Source organism: Elgaria multicarinata, chromosome 10, assembly GCF_023053635.1.
Source record: "Elgaria multicarinata webbii isolate HBS135686 ecotype San Diego chromosome 10, rElgMul1.1.pri, whole genome shotgun sequence".
Classification (NCBI taxonomy): Eukaryota; Metazoa; Chordata; class Lepidosauria; order Squamata; family Anguidae; genus Elgaria; species Elgaria multicarinata.
In genome coordinates, this window is record NC_086180.1 from 51,333,386 (window position 1) to 51,355,123 (window position 21,738).

The window sequence follows — 21,738 nt, forward strand, 5'->3', positions numbered from 1 at the left end:
AGAGGAAAAGGTCTGTGGTAAGTGTGCAAGGATTGTTTGAGAGACTGATTTTGGAGTATTATGGATGAAAGAATCTATATTGATAGAGCTGCTGAAGAATTATTTGTTTATTATTCAACAACTTATTAATCTAATTAATAAAGCTTTATTTTTTATAAAATCCTACACCTCCTGCTTGTGGCTACGTAAGAGGGAGATAATGACCCTGTTCAGATGACGTGCTAAACCACGATGTTTAAGCATTTTGTGTTAAACGTTATGGCTTAGTGTATCATGTGAACCATGACTTAGTGTGTTGTGTGAACCGTTCCTAACCATGGTGACTACATAACCATGGTTTAAACATGCTCGCTAAACAAAAAAATTAGCGGCCTAGCCATGACTTAGTGTGTTGTCTAAACAGGCCCAATAAAAGGAACAGTACAAGGTTATAAAGCATAAAGTCTGTGTGTCCTCATGGATAGAGGAGTCAGTAAAGGGTTGAGCCTGAGCCTTAAAGTACCTGGTGTCAGTGAAACCCAGTGTGTGCGAGAGAAGACGATTCCTGCTTGGGAGTAAGAAAGGCTTTAGAGCAGCCTTCCTCAACCTGGGGCGCTCCAGATGTGTTGGACTGCATCTCCTAGAATGCCCCAGCCAGCTGGCTGGGGCATTCTGGGAGTTGTAGTCCAACACATCTGGAGCGCCCCAGGTTGAGGAAGGCTGCTTTAGAGGAAGGGAATTTTCACTGAGGATGGTAAAAAACAGACTTAGGCACCATTTCTTAGAGTTTAATTTCTTATAATAACTGGCTGGAATGGAAACAGTTTGCATGGAGTAGGAGCCAAATGAAGTTGGCCTCTCAGCAGAGCTGATAGAGTGGTTATGCTTCTCATTTCTCCCTCAGCTACAGCCTCATGAACGGCTGTTGTCAGGTGACAGTTAAGGGGAGAAGACCAATGGAGATGGTCTTTCAGCAGACCTGATTGAATGGTTCTACTCCCCAGATCTCCCTCTGCTACAGCCTTATGTATGTACTTCCACACTCATTTCATTGCCTCTCCCCAATATCTGCTCCTGTCATTCTGGAGAGATGGGGAGTCTTTGGGCAGTATCCAATGTTACTGTTCAGTTTACACCATTGCTGTAGCACTAGTGTTAGCAACTTCTGGTGTAACACCAATAGCATATGTTGACACAACAGGTTTTCCGCAATAATATGACAATAAATACTTTTATTGGCACTTACAAATGTTTAAAGCATTCACAGGCATTATCTCATTGTAATCCTTAAAACAACCCTGCATGTTAAGTTAGCATTACTGAACTATGATGATAAAGTTTTGCCAACAGTTTTAGCAACTGGGTTGAATTCAAGGTGAAAATCTTTAATGGAATAAAATTAAAAGTTTTGGATTTTAAAAAAAATACATAAAGCTAACTTAAAAATGCAAAGAGTTGCTTTACTTCAAATTGTCTGATAAAGCAGTAGCTGTTTTTTCAAGTGTTTATAAAATAATAATAAAAAATCCTTTAACCTTCAAATGAACTTTTAGCTTGTAAATGGCCCAGTATGACACATTTGAACTCCAAATGAACTTTCACATGAACTTTTAGTTAGTTATTCTACTAGAAAAATAACAGATGGGAAATAGACAGTTTTCTCAAATGTCTTTAGATATAAGTGTTGTGACACGTACACCAGAAAAAGAACTGCAGGCCTATCTACTTTAATTGTTTACTTTACTAAATATTTTGTATGGCAGGATTAGATAAACTAGTTGGTTGAACTTAGAGATGCACTTTATTATTTTAGCGGTGAATTTGAAGGTTTTCTAGAATAGCTGGTACCAATGTTCTAATTTTTGTGTTTTAAAAGTATTTTTAAATGAAAGCTCTTGTAGTGATGCATTATATTTAATATTCTATCTTCAAACTATAGAAAGTTTTGTTTGTTTACATTTTCAACAAGTCCTGTACTGAAAAGCTTTAAGTTGATATTAGCATTAAAATTATAAAAGCAGAGAAGTATAAAACATTGTTTTTTAATAATAATAATAATATATTGATTAAATTAAACCATTCAAAATATTCTAAAGGCTTTTTGGTTTTTAAGTGGAATGTTATATTCAAAGAAGCTTTCATGTTTTTGTACATATCTTACCATGATCTATCATTGATCATTTATTTATGTAGAAAAAAATTAAATGTAATATATTCATTTTTTCCTTCATGTAATAATCATATGCAATGTATCCAGAGTTCTGCAGCAATGAAACCAGTGGGATAGCCTGCTTTTTAAGTGTATTGAGGAGCCTGATGTCCTTTATGCAGTATTGTGTACTAATCAAGCCTATCATTTTGTTTGATTCATCTGCTTCAGCCTCTCTTAGAGAAGACAGACTTGGCATCAGTTATCCATGCTCTAGTTACTTCAGGCTAGACTATTGCAATGCTCTCTGTGAGGGACTGCCTTGAAACATAGTTTGGAAACTTCAGCTGTTCCCAAATGTGGCAGACTTTTGCCTGGTGCCTGATGATTGGAGCATATTGTTCTGATCTTGTTCCAAAACACCCGTTTCACAGAATGCAAGCTGATTAAATGCAAACTGATTAAATGTAAGTCATCCAAATAATTTAGAAGAAGGCAGAGATGGGGTTTGAGCCACAAAACTACTCCTTTGTACCTCTATAAATAGGAAGATTAAGTCTAAATACCTAATACACACGCACAGCATGGCAAACACACAAAAACAACAATCACCCAGACATGTAGCCGATGGCAAGGACACAAAAACCATGACCACAAGAATTGCGCCCCATGGCAAGTGCATAACAACCACTCCCATGTATATCCCATTGCACCTCCCCCACCCTCTGATTGCCCTGTAACCCTCTGCAACCCATGCCAACCACTCCACGATCGTTTGCTCCCTCTGCACCCCAAGATTACTAGGCAGCGTTAGAGCCCTTTTCTTCTTTTAGTAGAATCAAGCACCAGCCTCCAGCTGCCATCTTCATCTCCTCGGAGTGCCTTTGGGTTCCCTTGGAGCTGTAGGCATTTTGAGGAAATGAAGATAGCGGCCAAGAGGCCAGCACTTGACTTGGTGGTATTGCGCTGGTTGCCATATATATGAAAAAATAGACAAGGGTAGGGGGCTTCATGGGTACCAAGGGAACTGCCCAGACACCACAATGGAGACACCTGGGCTGTTGGCAGCCATTCTACCAGATAAGACTTCCTGGACCTACAGTTTCCAGAGATAGTATTGTTATCACTCAGTAACATTGGAGAATGCAACATAAATTCTAAGAAAAGTCACCCAGAAGAGCTGTCCTGGGTACTGAATATCAAAAACGATCTTGGCTGTCTGTGCCTGTGAGTTGTGTTGCCTTTACCAGATGGGATATATTATGATTGACATTTACAGTATGTTGTAGGCAAAAATGCTTTACTTTTGGCGTGCTAATTTGAATTCAGAATAAGAAATAGTAATATCAAAGATTCAGTCTTGCCTTGTTCAGTTGGATTGGCTGCTTTTTAAAAGAGGAATTAGGAATATGGTGTGAATTGGACCTGTGCAGAATGAAGCAGACCATCTGAGAAGAAAGAGTTGATGGAAGTGAATTAGCCTAGTACTACATATTGCTAAAGAATCTCAAATTATAATATCCTATGATCAATATGAGTATCCTATGGATTACTTTGTCATGTTTGTATGAACATTTGTATTATTTTGTGGTTATCAATCATATGGAATAAATCCAGAGCAAACTTGATTTTGGAGCTAGTTTGGTTTGGATTTATTCTGATCTTCAATATGTTGGATTGAATTCTAGATTTCCTTCCATTAATAGATCAGAGTTCATGGAATCAGAATAGGTCTTGTCTTCTTTCCCAAAAAATCTGATTCTGAGGTTGTTGGACTTTATACAATCCTATTTATTAATATTATGATACAACTGGCATGAAGACGTATACAGATAACACATATGAAAGTAAATCCAAATTTCAATGTTATTCAATGTAATGTTATTCAACATTGATACAATTGATAAAATGGATAGTTTAAATTAATTTTTCATTTTCTTTGTTCTTGCTTTGTATAATGAGTTACACAATGCAAAATTAATTTAAGCTCCATGGGTTGTAGCTTTAGATTTATCAATTTTATTCAAGCTGAAGTTAATTCTGCCAATTCACACAAGTATCCTATATTGCAGGACTTCATGTTACTTGTTCTGTATGTATAGGAGCTTTATATTACTACTTCAGACAGCACGTAGTCAAACTGTGGAATTTGCTATTGCAAGATGTAGTGGTGGCTCCCAACTTGAACCGTTTTAAAAGAGGATTAGGCAAATTCATGGAGGGCAAAGTGGTCAGTAGCTACTCATCATGATGGCTATATAGCAGCTCCAGTATTAGAAGCAGTCTGCCCCAGAATACCAGTTGTGCTTGTGGGCTTCCCAAAGGCATCTGGTTGGCCACTGTGGGAACAGGATGCTGGACTAGATAACCCTTTGGTCTGATTCAACAGAGCTCTTCTTATGTTCTTATAACTCTGCCTGCAGTTTTTTAAAGACCCTTTAAGTGGGATGTCTTAGTTGAACCATTTTAGGTCAATTCAACTTTATAATAAGGAGAGCTCTGCTGGATCACAGTAAGGGTTCACTAGTCCAATGTTTGTTTTCCAACAATGGAAATTTGTTTTTCTAGCAATGTTCAGACAGGAAGCCTGATCATGCTGTCTCCCCATAGCAACTGCTATTCAGAGGAATATCACCTCTGGAGTTTCTTTTTATCTATAGTGGCTGAAACCCACAGATAGACCTGTTTGCTAGACTTTAAAGCCATCGTTTATGCATGTTATGTATTCATAAGAGCTTATTTGGCTGTTTCTATTCCATCTTCATTTAATAGCATTGTTAACAGTCCCAGAACTTGGAATGTAGCAGCTTGTTCATAAATGCTTATTAATATTTGTTTCACTATAAGTAATTCTAATCTTTTAAACATCCTTTTTAGACATTGAAGGTGGTGCAGTGAAAGTTCAGGGAGCAAAAGGATTACCTCCTTCATCCTTTTACAAGGTTTGTCTTTATTGCTTTGATAATAACTAGCTGATATACCTGGCATTGCTCGGGTCCATGAATAATGTTTATAACATTTATTTGATATATAATAAATTTCTATGCAACTTATTCATCTTTAAGTTGGTTGGTTTTTTTTAGCTTTGTTGAGTTAGTAAATTGATTTGTTAGAATAAATGGAAAATTGTGTTAATAAGAACTGTCTTTTAAATTAGAGCTTTGTGATAAACCACATTTTTTGTTTTACCTGAAAAGCCTACACCTCCCATCATGCCTTGGCTGGAGCAGCTGTCTAAACTTCAAAAATAATCAGGACACACAACACCCTTTCTACCAGCTAAAAAAGATGCAAACGTAAACATATTTTTTCAAAATATACCCGGCATTGCCCAGATATCTGAATAACATTTAGTAGGGAAGCGGATCCACCATCTTAAAGTAGCAGGCCAGTGCTAGTCCTGTGAGTTAACCTTTAAACAAATTAAGTTCATTTCCCCCCCTCTCTTACCCTCATGACAACCCTGCAAGGTAGGCCTGTCCTAGGCCTGTGAGGTAACTTTAAAACAAATTAAATTAGTTTCTTTTCTTTCTCTATCTCTTACCCTCAACACCTGACCAAGACCATCTTGAAGCTGTCGTCATGATTTTGCTTGTCCCCACAGAAAACAAAAACTACAACTCCCAGCATGCCTTTTGCCCAGAGCTGTGACCTCCTTCCTTTCTGCTCCCGATGGGGCCTAGTAACTGAGCAGACAACTCTTCAGGCCCAGAATGGCAAGCCACTTCCAGATGATGGCTACCACAGCCTGATAAATCTCCCCTTCCACCCAAGGCTATTGAAGCAGAAGAGTGAATGGAGGAATGACTGACAGCTAAGGCTGGAATGGAATGGTGGGCGGAGTTAGTGGCAGTTGGGGAAAGTCAGTTAGTGGGGGCCAAGTTAGGACTGAGAGATAGTGATTCCACTACTACACCTTCCAGCATGCCTTTGGCGGCCTTCAGGTGCCCATGTCCTCTGATGGGCACTTTCCTCCTCTCATGGCTGATGCTGCTCCTTGACAGAACATCGAGGACTAGAATCGCCAAGGAGGGGAGGTAAGCGGCTGCCAGTGGACACGCACAACTCTGGCCAAGTCCTGCTGGGACTGCCTCAGCCCACACTTCTCACCCACAAAGTGCTCCATTAGGAGCCTGTACTGAAGGGCCGGGACTGGGCCGGGCACTTGCCCCCCTTCATCAAGCCTGTTTCTGGGCATGCACAGAGTGTTTCCCTTTCCTCCCTCTCTTTTAAGGGTGAAGGCTGCACGTGTGCTTTCCTCAGTTTCTGAGAAAATAGTGATATCAGGGCTTGGAACATGTCCAGAGTTCGGCCTCTTAAAGACATGCTGTTGTATCTAGTTATGATTTTAAAACCAAACATGGCAGGTGGGAGGAGACACCTCAAATGGATGCAGACCATTTATGTGGGTTGTTTCCTTTTATGTGGAATTGGGTTGACTGCGTGAGACTGAGCTTAGGAATCACAATGACCACCAAAGGCCAGTAAGTCTGGCCCCCCACCCAAGGCATGATTGGAACTATAGGCGTAAACCTAGGTTTTTATTAAATTCTATAAAAATACTTAAAACCAAAAAATTCATGTTGTTAGATTTTTTCTGATCCACGTACACGAAGACCTGTCTGGGTGCACAGCATTAAGGTGGGTAAACATTTTGGGACATACATGACACACACATATTTTCTGTTTTACAGGTAGAGATATGGTATAAGTTTGAACAAAATACGGTAGTGTTATGGTGTAAAACTCGCATTTTTCCATGTCTGGTGAGAAAATACACAAATTAACTTTGTGTAAGTCATTGAACTGAAGTGATAAACCTTTCAGGAAATGCTTTCTACAAGTCTATTATGCATGATGGTGATTTCTCTTCACTGTAGGCATTCAATTTTAAAAGATATCATACAAAGTTTGTTGTTTGTGTGAAAATGAAACCATATATTATTTCTGTAACAATAATGATAAATGTTAAAATCAGGTTAGTAATGTTGATTTTTGGTATTTACATACTATAGTGATAAATTCTGATAATCCAATTAATGTTACAAATACCATGGAGCTAAATAAACAAGCTTATACTAAAACGTTTGGATTCTGTAAATGCAAAGTTATGTAGTAGTTCTCTTGTTTTTTAACTCAAGCATTAAAATGATGTCCAGATTTATCTTGATGCAAAAATAAATGTTAATCTAAATGTCAGTTTACAATTATTTTGAAAGATTTATTTTTTGAGAGAGAGAGAGAGAGAGAGAGAGAGAGAGAGAGAGAGAGAGAGAGACTTCCTAATGAGAGCCTCTTGCTTACACAAATCTGATTAAGGAAAATAAAGTAAACTAAAGTGTACTAGCACAGAAATATTTCAGCCATCGTCTTTCTAATTTAAACATTACTAAAGCTTAAAAACAATTGAACTTTCCCTCTAAAGTCAAGGAAGATATTTGCGCAACGTATAGACCACACAGGATATATAAGAACTTTTGCTTGAGAGGGAGTTGCCATGTACCTTGAGCATTTATAAAAACAAATGATAGACATGCAAAGAATATTTTTTTGTAGAAGCAAAGATATGTGACTATCAAAAGTCAGGGTCTTAAATAATTATTTGAATATTATGGACAGTTGAATTTAAATGAGCAACTTAGTTCTGCAGTAAATTCCTTAAACAGGGATTTCTTTCTCTTAAAACCTTTTTAACATTGATAATAAGCTTAGCAACAGTTTTAATATCCAATGGTGTCTCATGTTAGAGCAAATGATGTTGCACTAGTGTAAACCAAAGTTTGCACAGAGTAAATAGTGAAACATGGAGTGTGCACCTTGTTTTGAAGAAAAATCCAGTTTTTTGCTGTGGTGCTGCTGAATTTTGATGGCAAGGCACCACTTTCTCCTGTGGTGCTAATGTAAACCAATTCTTGTGCAATGTCATTGGATACTGCCCATAGTTATCTTTATTATAGGCTTGTCTAGAAATTCAATAGCAGTTTAACATTTATATATAAAGGTGATCATTTTGGTTTATTTCTGATCACTCTGATCATTGGCTAACTAATTGTAAATCTTTGCTTCTGTTCTGATTTCCCAGATAAATGCTACTTATCTTGATGGATTCAGAGCTACTGCTTGCTGTCCAGTAGGAGGACCAAAAGCAATAGAAAAAGGAAGAAGAACTGCTGAAAGTATTTTGGAAAGGTTAGTCTCACAGCATTAATTTAATTATACAACACTAGCCATATTATTTGCTGGTTCTAAAATGTCATTTTTAAATGAAGTATAGTATAATGTACATTTACTGTTTCGATCAGCACAATATTAATATTTGAAAATTGTGTATGAAGTTGCCTCACATCAAACGTGAACGTTGTTAAATGAGAAATGATTAATTGCATTTGAATCTTAGTTTAGTCTGAACCCAGTTTTACGTTAAAAGGAGTGCCAACATAACCCTTTGCCACCATTAAGGCAGGCAAGTGGAAATTTGATCTTGAGAGATGTTGGGTTGAAAAATGATAATGTGATTCCACACTGATCCATGCACTTTTTAAAGCCACAGTTAAGAGTATGGCTGCACGAGCAATGAGTAGATTAGATTGGCACATACATTCAAATACATTTTTTTTTAAAAAAAATGAAAATATTTCTACTCATGTATAGCACATATAGATATAACATTTTCTTGATTCTTTTAAGTTTGTACAAGTTAAGTTTTCTTACAATAAGGTTTAAGATAATTAGAGAGTTGAGAGACTTGAATAAGTACACTGTGATCTATAACATTCCTGATCTGTAGATAGATGTGTTGCCTAATGGGAAGCTTGACTTGCTAGCCGAAATTACACGGGATGGTAGCAGACTTGCATCTATAAATACAGTTCTGTCCCATAGGTGTAAACTGGGGTTTGGGATGACAATTTAAATGGTAATAGGAAATATGAGTAGAGGGTGCTAAACCTTCCTAGGCACTTTTCTTGCAGCTGGATTCTCATCTGGTATGAGAGCTCAGTTGAGAGTGCAAGCCACAAATGGAGGGGGTGGACTAGTGTCACTTGCATATGCAGTCTGTTTTTCCTTTAAATCCCACCCTCAAACATAGCTTTTCACACTAAAGTGGAAATCCCATTTAAAGACATTGGTCTGCTGTTGTCCCATGTAGTTTGGATCCCAGAACGGAGACCAATGGGCTACTTTCAGTGACCCTATTTCTTCGATTCTAAGACACACTTTTTCCCCATATAAACATCTCTCAAAATGGGGTGTGTCTTAGAATCGCGGATGTGTCTTAGGGTTGTTTTTTTCTGTTGGTGGTACTGAAATTAGTGTGCGTCTTACAATCGATGGCATCTTACAATCGAAGAAATACGGTATTGCAAATGCTTCTTTAGAAACTGTATATTGATTAGATTCTACTTGTTTTAGGACTCGCAATATGTTTGATCAGCTGGGATATGAAGACTACAGTGCAATTAACCTACAAATTTTAGGTTCTGAGGAAACTTATGGACCACATGCCAAATTGAACGTAGATGGTGTACGTAAGAAATAGAGGGGAGGGGTCACAGATATCTTATTGATGAGAATGTGTTGGGAAGAATATGATTGTTTCTTCTGCATTTGCCTTTACTCTTTATTTCTAATATCTCTTCTTTGTTCAACCCTGAATAAAGATAGGAAGAAAAGGAGAATTAAAATGAGCATACTCATTTGTGGAGAAGTCCTCATTTTGTTTGTGTGCTCTGGTCTGTTGTTCCCATTTTTGATAATGTGCTTTTTATTTCAAAATATAAAGTTCTCATGCTCAAAATCTTTTCTGTACTGAATGTAAATTACCAGACACTAAACTATGCCATTTGAAAATTAACATGATGACCCTGTTACTGACAAAAGCCAGGCATTAATGTTTACACTGGGGAAAAGTTATATACTTTAGACTATTTTTAGAAGAAAGATAACTCATACATTATTTTTTTATTGCTCAGCATTCTAAAGATCAGTTGCTATATATGATATTTGCATTGTCTAGTAAAAATGAAGAACTGAAGCTACTGTCTTAATTTCACATACAAATTCAGGAATCATAATCAGTTACGCAAATAAACAAGTACTTCATAGTTAGATTTCTGTCTGATTCACAATTTTAAACTACCTTACAAGTTTCTGGTATGTATCCAATGCTATTCTTACTTAGAGTAGACCCACTGAAATGAATGAAGCTTAAATTAGACTTACACTGGACACAGCTCTTTGTTTTTCAAAGTGTAAGGAGAGCTGTATATTAAACAAATGTATTGTTTGTATATGTTTGCTTTATCTATCTCCCACCCCACCCCTCTAATATCTGAAAACAGGGTCCCCGGGAAGTTGTTATTTGGCTTGCTGTACTTCATAAGCAGAAAAAGGCAGTGGAAATCTTTTCCAGAGAGATTGCCCCTGCTGGAACAGGAATGGGTAAATTTTGAATCTCCTCTTACCGCCACTCCCTGATGTGTGTGTGTGTATTATTATTGTTGTTGTTGTTGTTGTTGTTGTTGTTGCAGCACTTTATAAGTCAACTTTCTTATTAAACTGTGTAAAAACGTTGGTGCCTTTAACCAAAACTGAGCACTTGCTGTCTGTAGTTAGTACAAAGCACTTGAATTAGAATTTACAAGTAATTATATTTGTTGTTAACATGAATTATTAGCTTTGTCCAAAGTACTTATAGATTTAGCTCATACAATTTATTTATTTATAGACTGTTAAAATGCTGGGAGAATAAAAAGGTCTTCACCTGGCGTCTAAAAGCGTATAATGTAGGTGCCAAGCGAACCTCCTAAAAATGCCCAAGACAATTATTTATGCTTTGTTAACTTTGAAAATAGTTAACAAAGCCCAGTAAAACTGAAAGGAGACTGCTCCTAGGATGACACTTCTAATGTGAAGTCCTGCATATATTTGTGGACCTGTGACATTTGGATTGAATATCCACGTAACTTTTCCTGAACAGTAGGTCCTGACTTTCACGCTTCTATTACTCCAGTACCCGTTCCAGTTTTGGGTGTGTGTGTGTTTCCCTTGAGCAAGTAGCCACTCCTCCTCTTTGTTGTCACTACTGTCTACATTCTTGCCTGCTCTTCTGAGTCCATTGTGCACAACTGCCCAGCGGGAATGCTGCTCCCTCTCCTCCCTCCTGCCATTGCTTGCATGCTCAGAGAAGGCAGATGAGCAGGCAAGAAGAGAAAGGAGAAGGAGGAGTCTCAGGAGTTTCAGAGTGGAGATTGCAGCAGTGGGCTGCTTGCAGGGATGAGGGTCCTGGCAGGTGCCCAACACTGCTAACGACAGATGTCAGCTCTGTATTAATCCATCTCTATACTTAAAATAAATTTGTGAACACAAAGCATTAAGGTAGAAAGTTAAACCAGGGCTAAGTAAGAGTCCTCCCTGAAACCCTGGAGAGCCACTACTGGTCAGTGTGAACAGTACTGGGCTAGATGGACCAATAGCTAATGTTCATTAATTTGAGGAGACTGTTTTCAGTCAGCATCAAAAGCCAAAAAAAAAATTGCAATCCTTCCCAGTGCAAAGAATCCCTGTAGATTAGGGATATAGGCAGCATGAGATCCTTCAGTTGTTTTGGCTTGCAATTCCTGTTAGTTCTAGTCAGCATAGCAATGGTGAGGGATGAAGTTAGTTGTAGCCTAAACCATCTTGGAGGGCCACATGTTGCCCACCCATGCTGTAGATTAACTGCTTGATCAAGTAACCAAGTGAAGGGAAGGGGTTATGGGGTTATGGTAGGTAAGCAGCCACCTCCCATACCCTGTAACAGTCTGTGCGTATGCTTGTTGTGCATGTTGAGTCGGGGAGAGGAGAAACAGGACTCTGTTGAGTCATTTGGGGATCCTTCCCCACAGGGATGCTGTGTCGTTATGCACGGAATGATCATGCCCTTAAGGTTTTATGCAATTCTTTCCAAAAGAGTTTTCCCCCATATATCATCGGTTACAGTTATATTAAATTCTGGGAATAATTGAATTTGTGTCTTTAAAACTACTATTGTAAAGCGTATTAAAACATCTTGTTGTCCACATTTATTAGATTTCCTTGCATATACTTCAGTAGAGGCTCAGACTTGTCAGTGTACGTTCTCACTTACCTGATTATTATACTTCCTTAGTTTAGTTGCTGTTGAACCTAATCTATTCTTTTTTTCCCTCCAACTCAGTGTCGGATAAAACCATGTTCCTACCCCTCTCCCACATTTATTTTTCTTTCTTTTCCTTTTCCTTTCAAGTTCTGATATCTGTCTGTTGTCGTGCTGCCTCATGTTCTCCAATTGCCAACAGCTTTTGCCCCTTCTTGGGTTCATAACTTTTAACCTTCTGGCAGGATTTCTGTCCATTTATTTACTCCGTAGATGTTTGACTCAATAACAGAGCTTGCAGTTTAGCCTTCCTACCACAGCAACTTCTGAAATGCTTCAGTTTGAATAAAGCCCACATTGTTAACTAAGTATTTTTTAATGTAATAAGGAAATCTTTATGGATCTAATTTCAAATAAGGGATACCTGTAATATTTCATCATTCCACTTTTATTTCTATAGAGTAGCATCTTGTTTTCACTAAATTGCTGAAGACACAGGAATGAACACCAGTTTGTTAAAGCATTTGTTTAGCTAAATCCCAATTCATAGAAAAATGTCCTAATCAAAATGGTAAGTTGCATTATACATTTAAAAAGGGGAATATATTGCTTCAGTAAAAGTCACATTTTAAAGTTGCGCATTAAATACTGGGCCTGTTCAAACAACACGCTAAGCCATAGTTAGGCCGCTAATCTTTTTGCAGTAAATGATTAGTGAGCGTGTTTAAACTGTAGTTACGTAGCCACCATGGTTAGGAATGGTTCACATGACATACTAAGCCATAATGGTTAGCTTTGCCGTGGCTTAGGGTGTAATCTAAACAGGGTCAGTATCTACACTCAGAATTTGCACTGTGTAAAATTGTACTAAAACAAAATTAATGTACATTAGACCTTGGAAAAATTATGCAAACTGGAATCCTAAATGACCTGTTGTTTTTAAGTGAACTACTATCTTGCCATAAATAACAGTTCATCAGTTGTACTTCTCCGCTTATGCAAATTAAAATAATCAAATAGAAAACAGTCTAAGCATATTTTGAACAGGAATGTCGGCCAACTTTTAAGTCTTAATTTGCATTCAATTTACTGTGCAGTTAAGTAATTATACCGCTTGGAGCAGTAGGAGTACATTAAGCCATGTGGTGATGTGAATAACTGTTCAGTTGTTGCTTCTGCAATGGCCTAGAGACAGAATAAATACACTGTTTGTTGATTTAAACATGTGTTTACAGAAGCAGGGTCAGCAGATGGTCACAGTCTGTAATTGACAATAAATTTGTGTTCTACCAAACAGCAAAGTAAAGGCATACTTATCTATATAATTTTAAGTATTGCTAACGTAAGACAGATGTAACTGTCTTGACATTTGTTACTGCTGGTGTTTGCTCTCAGGAGGACTTTTTTTACCTTTAAAATGTATTTCCTTCTGTAGCATATCTGTAAAAATATTATTTACTTAAAGGCCATTCCTAAGAATATTTGTAAGGGTAAAAGAAATAGTATTAAGCATTAGTGAAATTCAAAACTATATTACAAACATGGGAAGTCTTGTTAATATTAGGTGACTATTTGCATGTCCTAATGAATTTAAGCTGTGATAGGTATCATGAATATTAAATGTATCTGGACCTACAGTTATAACTACTTGTCACTCCAGGGCTAACCATATTTATGTGGGAGTAAGTCACAATGATTTCATTGAGACCCGCTTCCAGATAAGTGAGCATAAGATTTGTTATGATTTTCCGTGGCTTTTACCAAAAGATGAACTGGTAGATTATAAATACTTTTGCCTCTCTCCATCTGTACTAATTGTACCCATGGGGCAGTATCCAATGGGAATGTCTGTTTGTGCCAAATGAAGTTAGCAGTGGCTAGCAAAGCTGGAAACTAGCCAAAACTATAGTTTCAAGAATGGGACAGTCAGTAGATCTCACAGAAGGGAACTCCTCTGACTTGTCTCATTCTGGAAGCAGTAGTTTCAGCTAGCTTCCTGGATTGCACTAGAAAGTGCTAGTTTTGCGTTGCACTGATGGTAAGTCCTGCTAGTGCAATGTGTTTAGAGATGGCAGATTGATGTTATTGGATACTGCCTACTCCACCCTACTGGGAATACAATGGACCATTTTGGGGAAGGTCACTGCCCCTGTTTCTCTAGCAGGTGCTAAGGTGGCATCTTGACAACTGCGACAATGTATTGCATAGAGGCCATTAGACATTGTTAGACTGTGCTTAAGAACTAAGAAAAGTTAGATGTTGGAGAAAAACATGGGAAATCTCAAAAGGATTACATTCTTTGATACTTGTTTTTCCAAAGAATCTTAATTAAGGACTACAAATATTAAGTTTTGTTCAAATATATTTGTAGATAGAATATTCTTCTTCATGGCCAATTCAGGCACTCATATGGGGAAAACCTGTGCTGTGCATGCTTGGAACATTTTAAAGCCAGACCAGGGTAGTGACGATGGGAGTTCTGGCAGCAAGGTCCACCAGACTCAGTTCTTCTTTGATCACTGCAGCGGGAGTATTGTAAACAACATTTTTTGGGTACACACACCAAGGTAGTTGGGCTGTTATCTCTCCCTTAATTTTTGGTGCAATATTAAGTGAGTTGATGCAATACCATGCAGGTTGTAGCAATATAGAACTAGTTATTGTAAAACAGAATAGAGTATTAAAGGAAATAGAAGCAAGCATTGGATGGACAGCTGTAATTGTAAGGTGGTTATTAACTTGGCTGTGGTAATTATTGCAAGAGATGTAGCAATTATCTGTTGAAATAATCAAGTGGATTAATAGGTGGAGTAAACCTAAAAATCCAGTTGGTTTTTTACCTAGATGCTTTTCAGATAAGGTTGCATAAACTTTAGTTCCATGATGCCTGGAGATTTTATAACCGTCATCCAAGAAGTACCACCTCAAAATGCTTATCAAAGTTGCTCAATAATTGATATTTGCAGGCTGCTTCAGTGGAAATTGACTTTAAAATGGGTTGAGATCAAAGGCATGCCTCTTAGAATGCTCTGTTAACAAGATGTCTCAAACATCATACAGATGCAGACTAATTATGCTTCTTCTTAAATTTGCGTGGTGAGGTGTGTGTGGAGAAAGCAGGAGGTAAGAAAGTACTTTGCATTTAACTATATATGCAACGGTCTGGGGGGGGCATTTTTGCCATTGTTGGCTGTACTGGGAAGAAAAAAATTAGTAGTTTTTTTAAAAAAATAAATAAATCAGTCACCAAATTTGATCCTTTTGATTTGCAAACAAGCTAAATTTTTCAGTTTTAGTTCTTGTAGCTGCGTTAGAGTGCTATTTTATTTGTAATTTTAAAACAACAACAACACATTTGTGGTATGGTAGGGGCTGCACCAGGGGCACCTGGGTGTAGTCTGTGAATCACAATTGCCCAATTCTATGTATACTCTTATTGATTATATTTATCCATAGAATCATTTTAGTTCTGCCTTGGAACCACTAAAAAGGCTTCCAAGACAACCAAGAACATTAGCACATAATACAAGCAAGCTTTAGGGAAATTCAGAATACTTTTGCAGATAAATAGGATAAGCCTGAAAGATAGTGGTTTGCCTAGTAAGTACATGGACGAGCAAGATTTGAACCAGGGACTATGCTATGCCATCTTTCAGGTTTTATGAAGAAGCATTATCCGATTATGGGCTCGGTTACCAAAAGAAAAAAAAAAACACCTCCACATGATTGAATATGATTAATTAACATTGCATCAAAACCTCAAAATTATTGTGGAACAAGAGTAGTATTATGAGATAGGTATACAGTGAATTGGTTCAGATGCAACACCAAACCACAGTTTTGCATTTTTTGAATAAAACGTAGGCTTGCATATTCCTTCCTTCCCTTGCAGGTTCCAATTCCTTCTTCTTGAGAGTACATGAGCCAGAGGTTTGCTCATGTGGTTTGGCATTACATGTGAGCCAGCCCACTGCGAACATTGGTATATAAGTATCATTCAATGCCCTGATCTGAATAGAAAATTTAATTTAGGGTGCAATCCTAAGCACGTTTAGATGGAAAAAAGTCCTACAACTCCCAGCATTCACCAGCCATTATGTCTGGCTGGAGAACCCTGGGAATTGCAGGACTTTTTTCTGTCTAAACATGCATGAGATTGTGCCCTTAATTAAACTTCTAAATTAAGCTTCTTTTCAGGTAACACGAAATTGTAATAACCCACTGCTTGGTCACCTCAAAGTAGCTTCTCTAAAACTGTGCAATCGTTGCATGATGTATCCTGATCACATTTCCCGCTCCCTCTCCCCTATAATTACTGTCCACTAGAAATGTCCAAGCAACAGTGTATTAAAGTTACTCAGAATACTTGCCTGCCCAAATTATTAATGGAAAGGACTTTCTTTGATATTTCTTACTTTCTTAACAAATAGCTGCAGCAAAACTGATGGGAAAAAATTCAATGATGTTGGGAACGTTAATATTTTATAGTCTTAATAAATGCTCAGTTTCATAGTTATATTTCCCCCTAACTGCAAAACTAATGTGCTGACCCTTATTTCACATCTAATTGACCGGAGGTTGACACCACGATGACAGCTGTTTGAAGCAGCTTGAGATTCTAAAGTGTCTCAGTATATGTAAATATTATGACTGATGACAAGTGTGTTGGAAGTTACTTCAAGAAATGTCCTAGGTTTAACAGATTAACTTGACCAGTCCCCATTTACAGTATGTTTGAATACATAATCCTAAAAGATATCTTATCGCTTTGGGCTGAGAGGAAATGCATAGAGCAATTATAATTGACCTCTGTAAGCAAAGTCATTTGTATGTAGTGTGTGCAGTATTATAATAATTTAGTACACTTGATTTTAGAATTTTGAAAAGTTCATGTTGTTTTTATGTGCTGTTGCCAGAGACTGACATCCTAGAGGAGCAAAGAAGATTCTTATGGGCCAGACCTTCAAATTCTTAAAGACCGCATGTCTTCTGCTCCCTGTGCCCCCTTTCTCATGGCCTCAGCCCTAATCACCACCCTCTGTCTTATCAGCTGACTCCCACCACCCACACTTTCTAGCCCAGAGGTTCCATTCCACACTCATTAGCCAGCTTTCCACCATCACCTCTTTCACCCATCTGCACTTTGCGGGGTAGACGCAAGAATGAAGAGATGACACACAGAACTTTGGGTTTAAACAGGGGCCACATTTATTCAAGATCTGCAAACGGGGGGCAATCCTACTGGGCATCCAGCGTGGCCTGCACTGCACACAGGCCTTGCTACTATGTAAGGGCAAGCATTCTTGTCCAGGGGGTTGGCGCTGGCTCTTTCGCCCTCCCCCTGGCCATCCTCTTACGGGGTAGGGAACCCTTCCCTTGTCACCCCCCAACCCAGACCACTAGGCTCAAGGTGGGGTGAGAAAGGTCGGCCTCAGAGGTAATCCTTATCTCCCAGCTCGACCACAAGGCTCAACACTGGGAGCCCTCGGAATTACCTGTCACTGAAAACAGTGCCTCTGAATGCTCACCGTTCCAATCCCTCTGGATGCCCGTTCCTACCTGCTGGTAATGAAATGTGACCAAATTAGTTATCCGCCAAATCAACCTATTTATTTCCCCCGGCTGTCTTACAGTGTGGAGTAGGCGAAAAAACTCATGGCCAATTCAGAACACGAGTAAAAAATTCCTACTCGGTCCCCTAAAGGCAACCAGCAAGCTCACACTGCCTACAGGGAGGGAGGGAGGGCTGGGAAGGGTAAGTGCCCAGTTTTTATCTCTTGGGTCACTCTTCCCAGCCCAGTGGCGCCAAACCCAAATGCCCAATCACCATTGGGCACGCCTCTCCCCTTGCCCTGCCCGCAAACCTCTCCCCATGCCCAGGCTTTGCCAGGCAGGGCAGAATGATCCTTCTGGAGCACAGAGATTCACTATATTCATTGAGCAAATAGCAGTAGCTCTTGGCGGCCAGGAGCTACTCCTTTTTCATAATCTGCCCATCTCCTGACCTCAGGGCATCAGTTTTTGCTCTTCATTAAAAAAAGAAAACTGTTTACTGGAAAGCTTTTGATCACGATGGAAAAAAATCTTAGCACTGAACAGTTCTAAGTTTCCTCTTGCAGTATGTATGTGTATTCCAATTTCTAACCTGTGTATGTGTATTCCAATTTCTAACATTGCAATACAAATAGAAAAGTCAATAATCACCTCTGAAAAAGTTCTATATTAGTTCAGCTTCAATGTGTTCCACACCCATAAAATAAAGCTTTTGCAAAAGGGGTGAGATCTCACCATCAATATTACTTACTGGTAGGGCACAGTCAGCTTGCTAGGATTTCTCGCAGTGTCTCATCATTTCCTTGGTTCCATGAAGCTTATTTTTCAGGTCTTCTGTTAGAAGGATAGCCACACTGTTTCCTTTAGGGTTTCCTACTGTACCCTTGCAGAATAGTGTTTCTCTCCCCCTGTTTTATCCTACAAAACAGACTTCTTCATAATGTCAAAGAAGTCTTATTATGAATTGAAATGATTTTAAAGGTCTTATGTATTTGGGGAAAGTATTTATTTATTTAATTCTAGTTTATTGGACAAACATGAGGTGGGTTTGGAATATATTGAAATTAGAACATAGAAAATATTCAGCTCTAATTTTCTGTGAACTTTTACTCTTTCTCTCTTCATTTTTAGCACCTGGTCTCACTGGAATTGTTGGAGGGCGCCCCAAAGTGTAAGTTTTGTTTTTTTGTTTTTAAAGGAAGTGGGATTATAACAATTTTTACTCCCTCCCGCCCCAACTTCAGAGGATTTTGTGCACACCCTACAGAGCAATTCTAATCCCTTCTTCTGGCTATGTGTGTATGGTTAGGACTTTCAAAGCTGGAGCATTATTGTGACAGAACCTTTAAATCCCACTATACCATCAACAATTAAGTTGAAGTTCTGAACACCTAAGCCTCATAACCGGCTTTGTGATACATACAGGGATTTTTTTTAAAAAGAAGAAGCTTACTGAAAGGCATTTTCCCTGACACTTATTTTTAATGTGCTCGTATTTTTTCCCCTGTGGTTTCTTTTCTAGGTCTCCTGTTTTGAAACCATTTTTCTTCTTTTATCCAAAAAAGAATGTTAAGGTAGGAGCTGCTGTCTAAGTAGCAATTGTGAAAACACTTGCATCCTGAACTTTTCCCCTATTTGTAACTGTTGCAGCAAAATGGAAATTTGGGGTCAATTCTCAACAGTTGCTAAAACATCCTGTGTTAGCCTTGAGTGGTAGATCTGGAACCTCTGTCCTGCTTGCCTAAATGTCAGGAGAAATATCTTGCTACATATTGCCACTTGTGCTCAGAGGCTGCTCTGAGGGCCTAAGAATGGGAAGGATGAGGCCACTGGAATCTACTGCTGTCTGTTCCCCCCCGCTCTGAAATTGCCCTTCCATGATGCTCCAGGGCCTTCTGCATATTGCCAGAAGAATAGCCATGTTCTTAATAATTATTGTAGCAGTTAGGAATTCAGAGCCTATTTTGATATTAAGTAAGGCAATAAATAAATAAATAAATAAATAAATAAATAAATAAATAAATAGGAAATTGCTTGTTTGAAAATACCCATTTATTTTTTAAAAATTCAGGGAGAAGGCTCAGCTAGAATTGTTAGCTTTACATACACTGGAGAATTTAACACGAAGGCTCACTCAAAACATGGTCGCGTGTGAATTCCCTCTTGATCCCCCTCATATGAATTCAGAAGTGGTACAGGCAGTACCGTTTCCTCTGCTTAACATATGAAATGGCTCTCAGTAGTTCTAAAAATATGTGTTCTTGAACTTCTGCTTCGGAATTTGACCAAGAGTAAAACCTGTTGCATAAGATTTCCACCCACCCACCCCAAATACTTGAATATTCGATACAATAGTTCTATTATTTGGTTTGCAGTAAAGCCTTGCCCTGTTCTAGTGATGAAAAAGGATCAGTGGTGCTTTCCTTCAGCTTTTATGTAATTTTACTAAGTTCAAAACAGAGTTTGTGCAGTTTCATAGCTTCACAAGTTAGAAACCTTTTGCTTTTAAAATACGTTATAAATGGATATCTTTGGGGAAACTGAAAAAAAATCCCAAAAGTTATTTTCCCCAAACCAAATGTTTTAAAATCTATTAAACTTAAGAACAGTATGTATTGTCTTGAATTCTGCTAACTCATGCTGGGTTACTGGATGTACATGAGGAAGGCTTGCTTGTTTCTCACTGTCCTAGATAAGAGTTTCATTTTTAATGTTTCACAATATCTGTACTGGCACTTAAGCAGTTTCTTAAAAAAAGAAAGAAAAACCAGGAAAAGCTCCATGACATGATAGGCCTTGTCCAATTAAGTGTCCATACAGATTTCACTAAAACAATGGAAACTAGTGGTTATGTAGGAGAACTAAGCACAAACAGATTGATCAGTTTTACATAAAAAACCAAAGGGAGCTGTGTTAGCCATAAGAAAAATCCCAAAATCCATATGGTGTAATACCCTTATTGGATTACCTCAAAGATCACAAAAGAAGTTCAAGCTTTCAAGATCTTCATATCTCTTCATTGGGCAAAAGTCTTCAAAAAGGCTGAGGGCAGTGGGGATAGGAGGAGAGAAGAAAACACTGGATGTTGTTGTCGGAATGTCTGCATTGTTTTAAGATGATATGGGAAAGGAGGATTTTCAGACATTCACATTGGGGATCTGACAGATGATGCGATGCTTTCAGGTTTCAACATGGCTTTTGATTTTATATGTGTGGCAATAGATTAAGATTTGCTCGTGTAATAATTTAAATCAGGATGTATACATATATTTCAGATTGACATATTCATGAATGGACAACATGTTGAAACATTTGAGGATGATCTTTCATTCACTTCAGATGCAGCTGTTTCACAAGACGATTCTCAGAATCAAGAAGAGTTAAAAGGTACTATTGAAATTTCCCCATAGCTAGAAGTTTTATATGTGTGAAATACATTTTTCTGGTTTGTTCTGTGTAGAATGCAGTAGGACGTTGCTGGCAAACGATAGCATACATCACCTTAGAAGATGAGCAAGTATATAAAGTCCTGATGTTGTGTATTATTATTACTAATTATTATTAATTATTATTGTATTTATATCACACCTTTTTTCCTCCAAGGAACCCAAGGCGGCGTACATAAACCTCCTCCTTTCCATTTTTTCCTCACAACAACAACCTTGTGAGGTAGGTTGGGCTGAGAGTCTGTGACTGGCCTGAAGTCACCCATTGGGTTTCCATGGCTGAGTGGGGACTAGAACCAAGATCTCCCAGCTCCCAGTCCAACACTTTAGCCACTACACCACACTGGCTCCACCACACTGGATGGCATTATTAGATCTTGCAGAGATCTTGCAGAATAGATATAGGATCAGAATCATCTTCCAGTGTGATATGCATCATCGTTTGTCAGCAGTGCCCTGCTGCATTCTACATAAGACAAATAGGCCACTCTCTG

At 38.3% G+C, this 21,738-nt stretch overlaps 1 protein-coding gene across 3 annotated transcripts in view; it reads left to right on the forward strand.

The window, feature by feature from the left end:
- The window catches only part of LOC134404725 (uncharacterized), a 59,802-nt gene that overhangs the window by 18,222 nt on the left and 19,842 nt on the right, over positions 1 to 21,738 (forward strand). For all 3 annotated transcript variants that reach the window (XM_063135587.1, XM_063135588.1, XM_063135589.1), the window contains exons 10-16: positions 5,006 to 5,070; positions 8,211 to 8,317; positions 9,542 to 9,653; positions 10,471 to 10,570; positions 18,930 to 18,969; positions 19,321 to 19,372; positions 21,074 to 21,185. In XM_063135587.1, the coding sequence (XP_062991657.1) occupies positions 5,006 to 5,070; positions 8,211 to 8,317; positions 9,542 to 9,653; positions 10,471 to 10,570; positions 18,930 to 18,969; positions 19,321 to 19,372; positions 21,074 to 21,185 (588 nt within the window). The remainder of the gene's footprint in view (positions 1 to 5,005; positions 5,071 to 8,210; positions 8,318 to 9,541; positions 9,654 to 10,470; positions 10,571 to 18,929; positions 18,970 to 19,320; positions 19,373 to 21,073; positions 21,186 to 21,738) is intronic.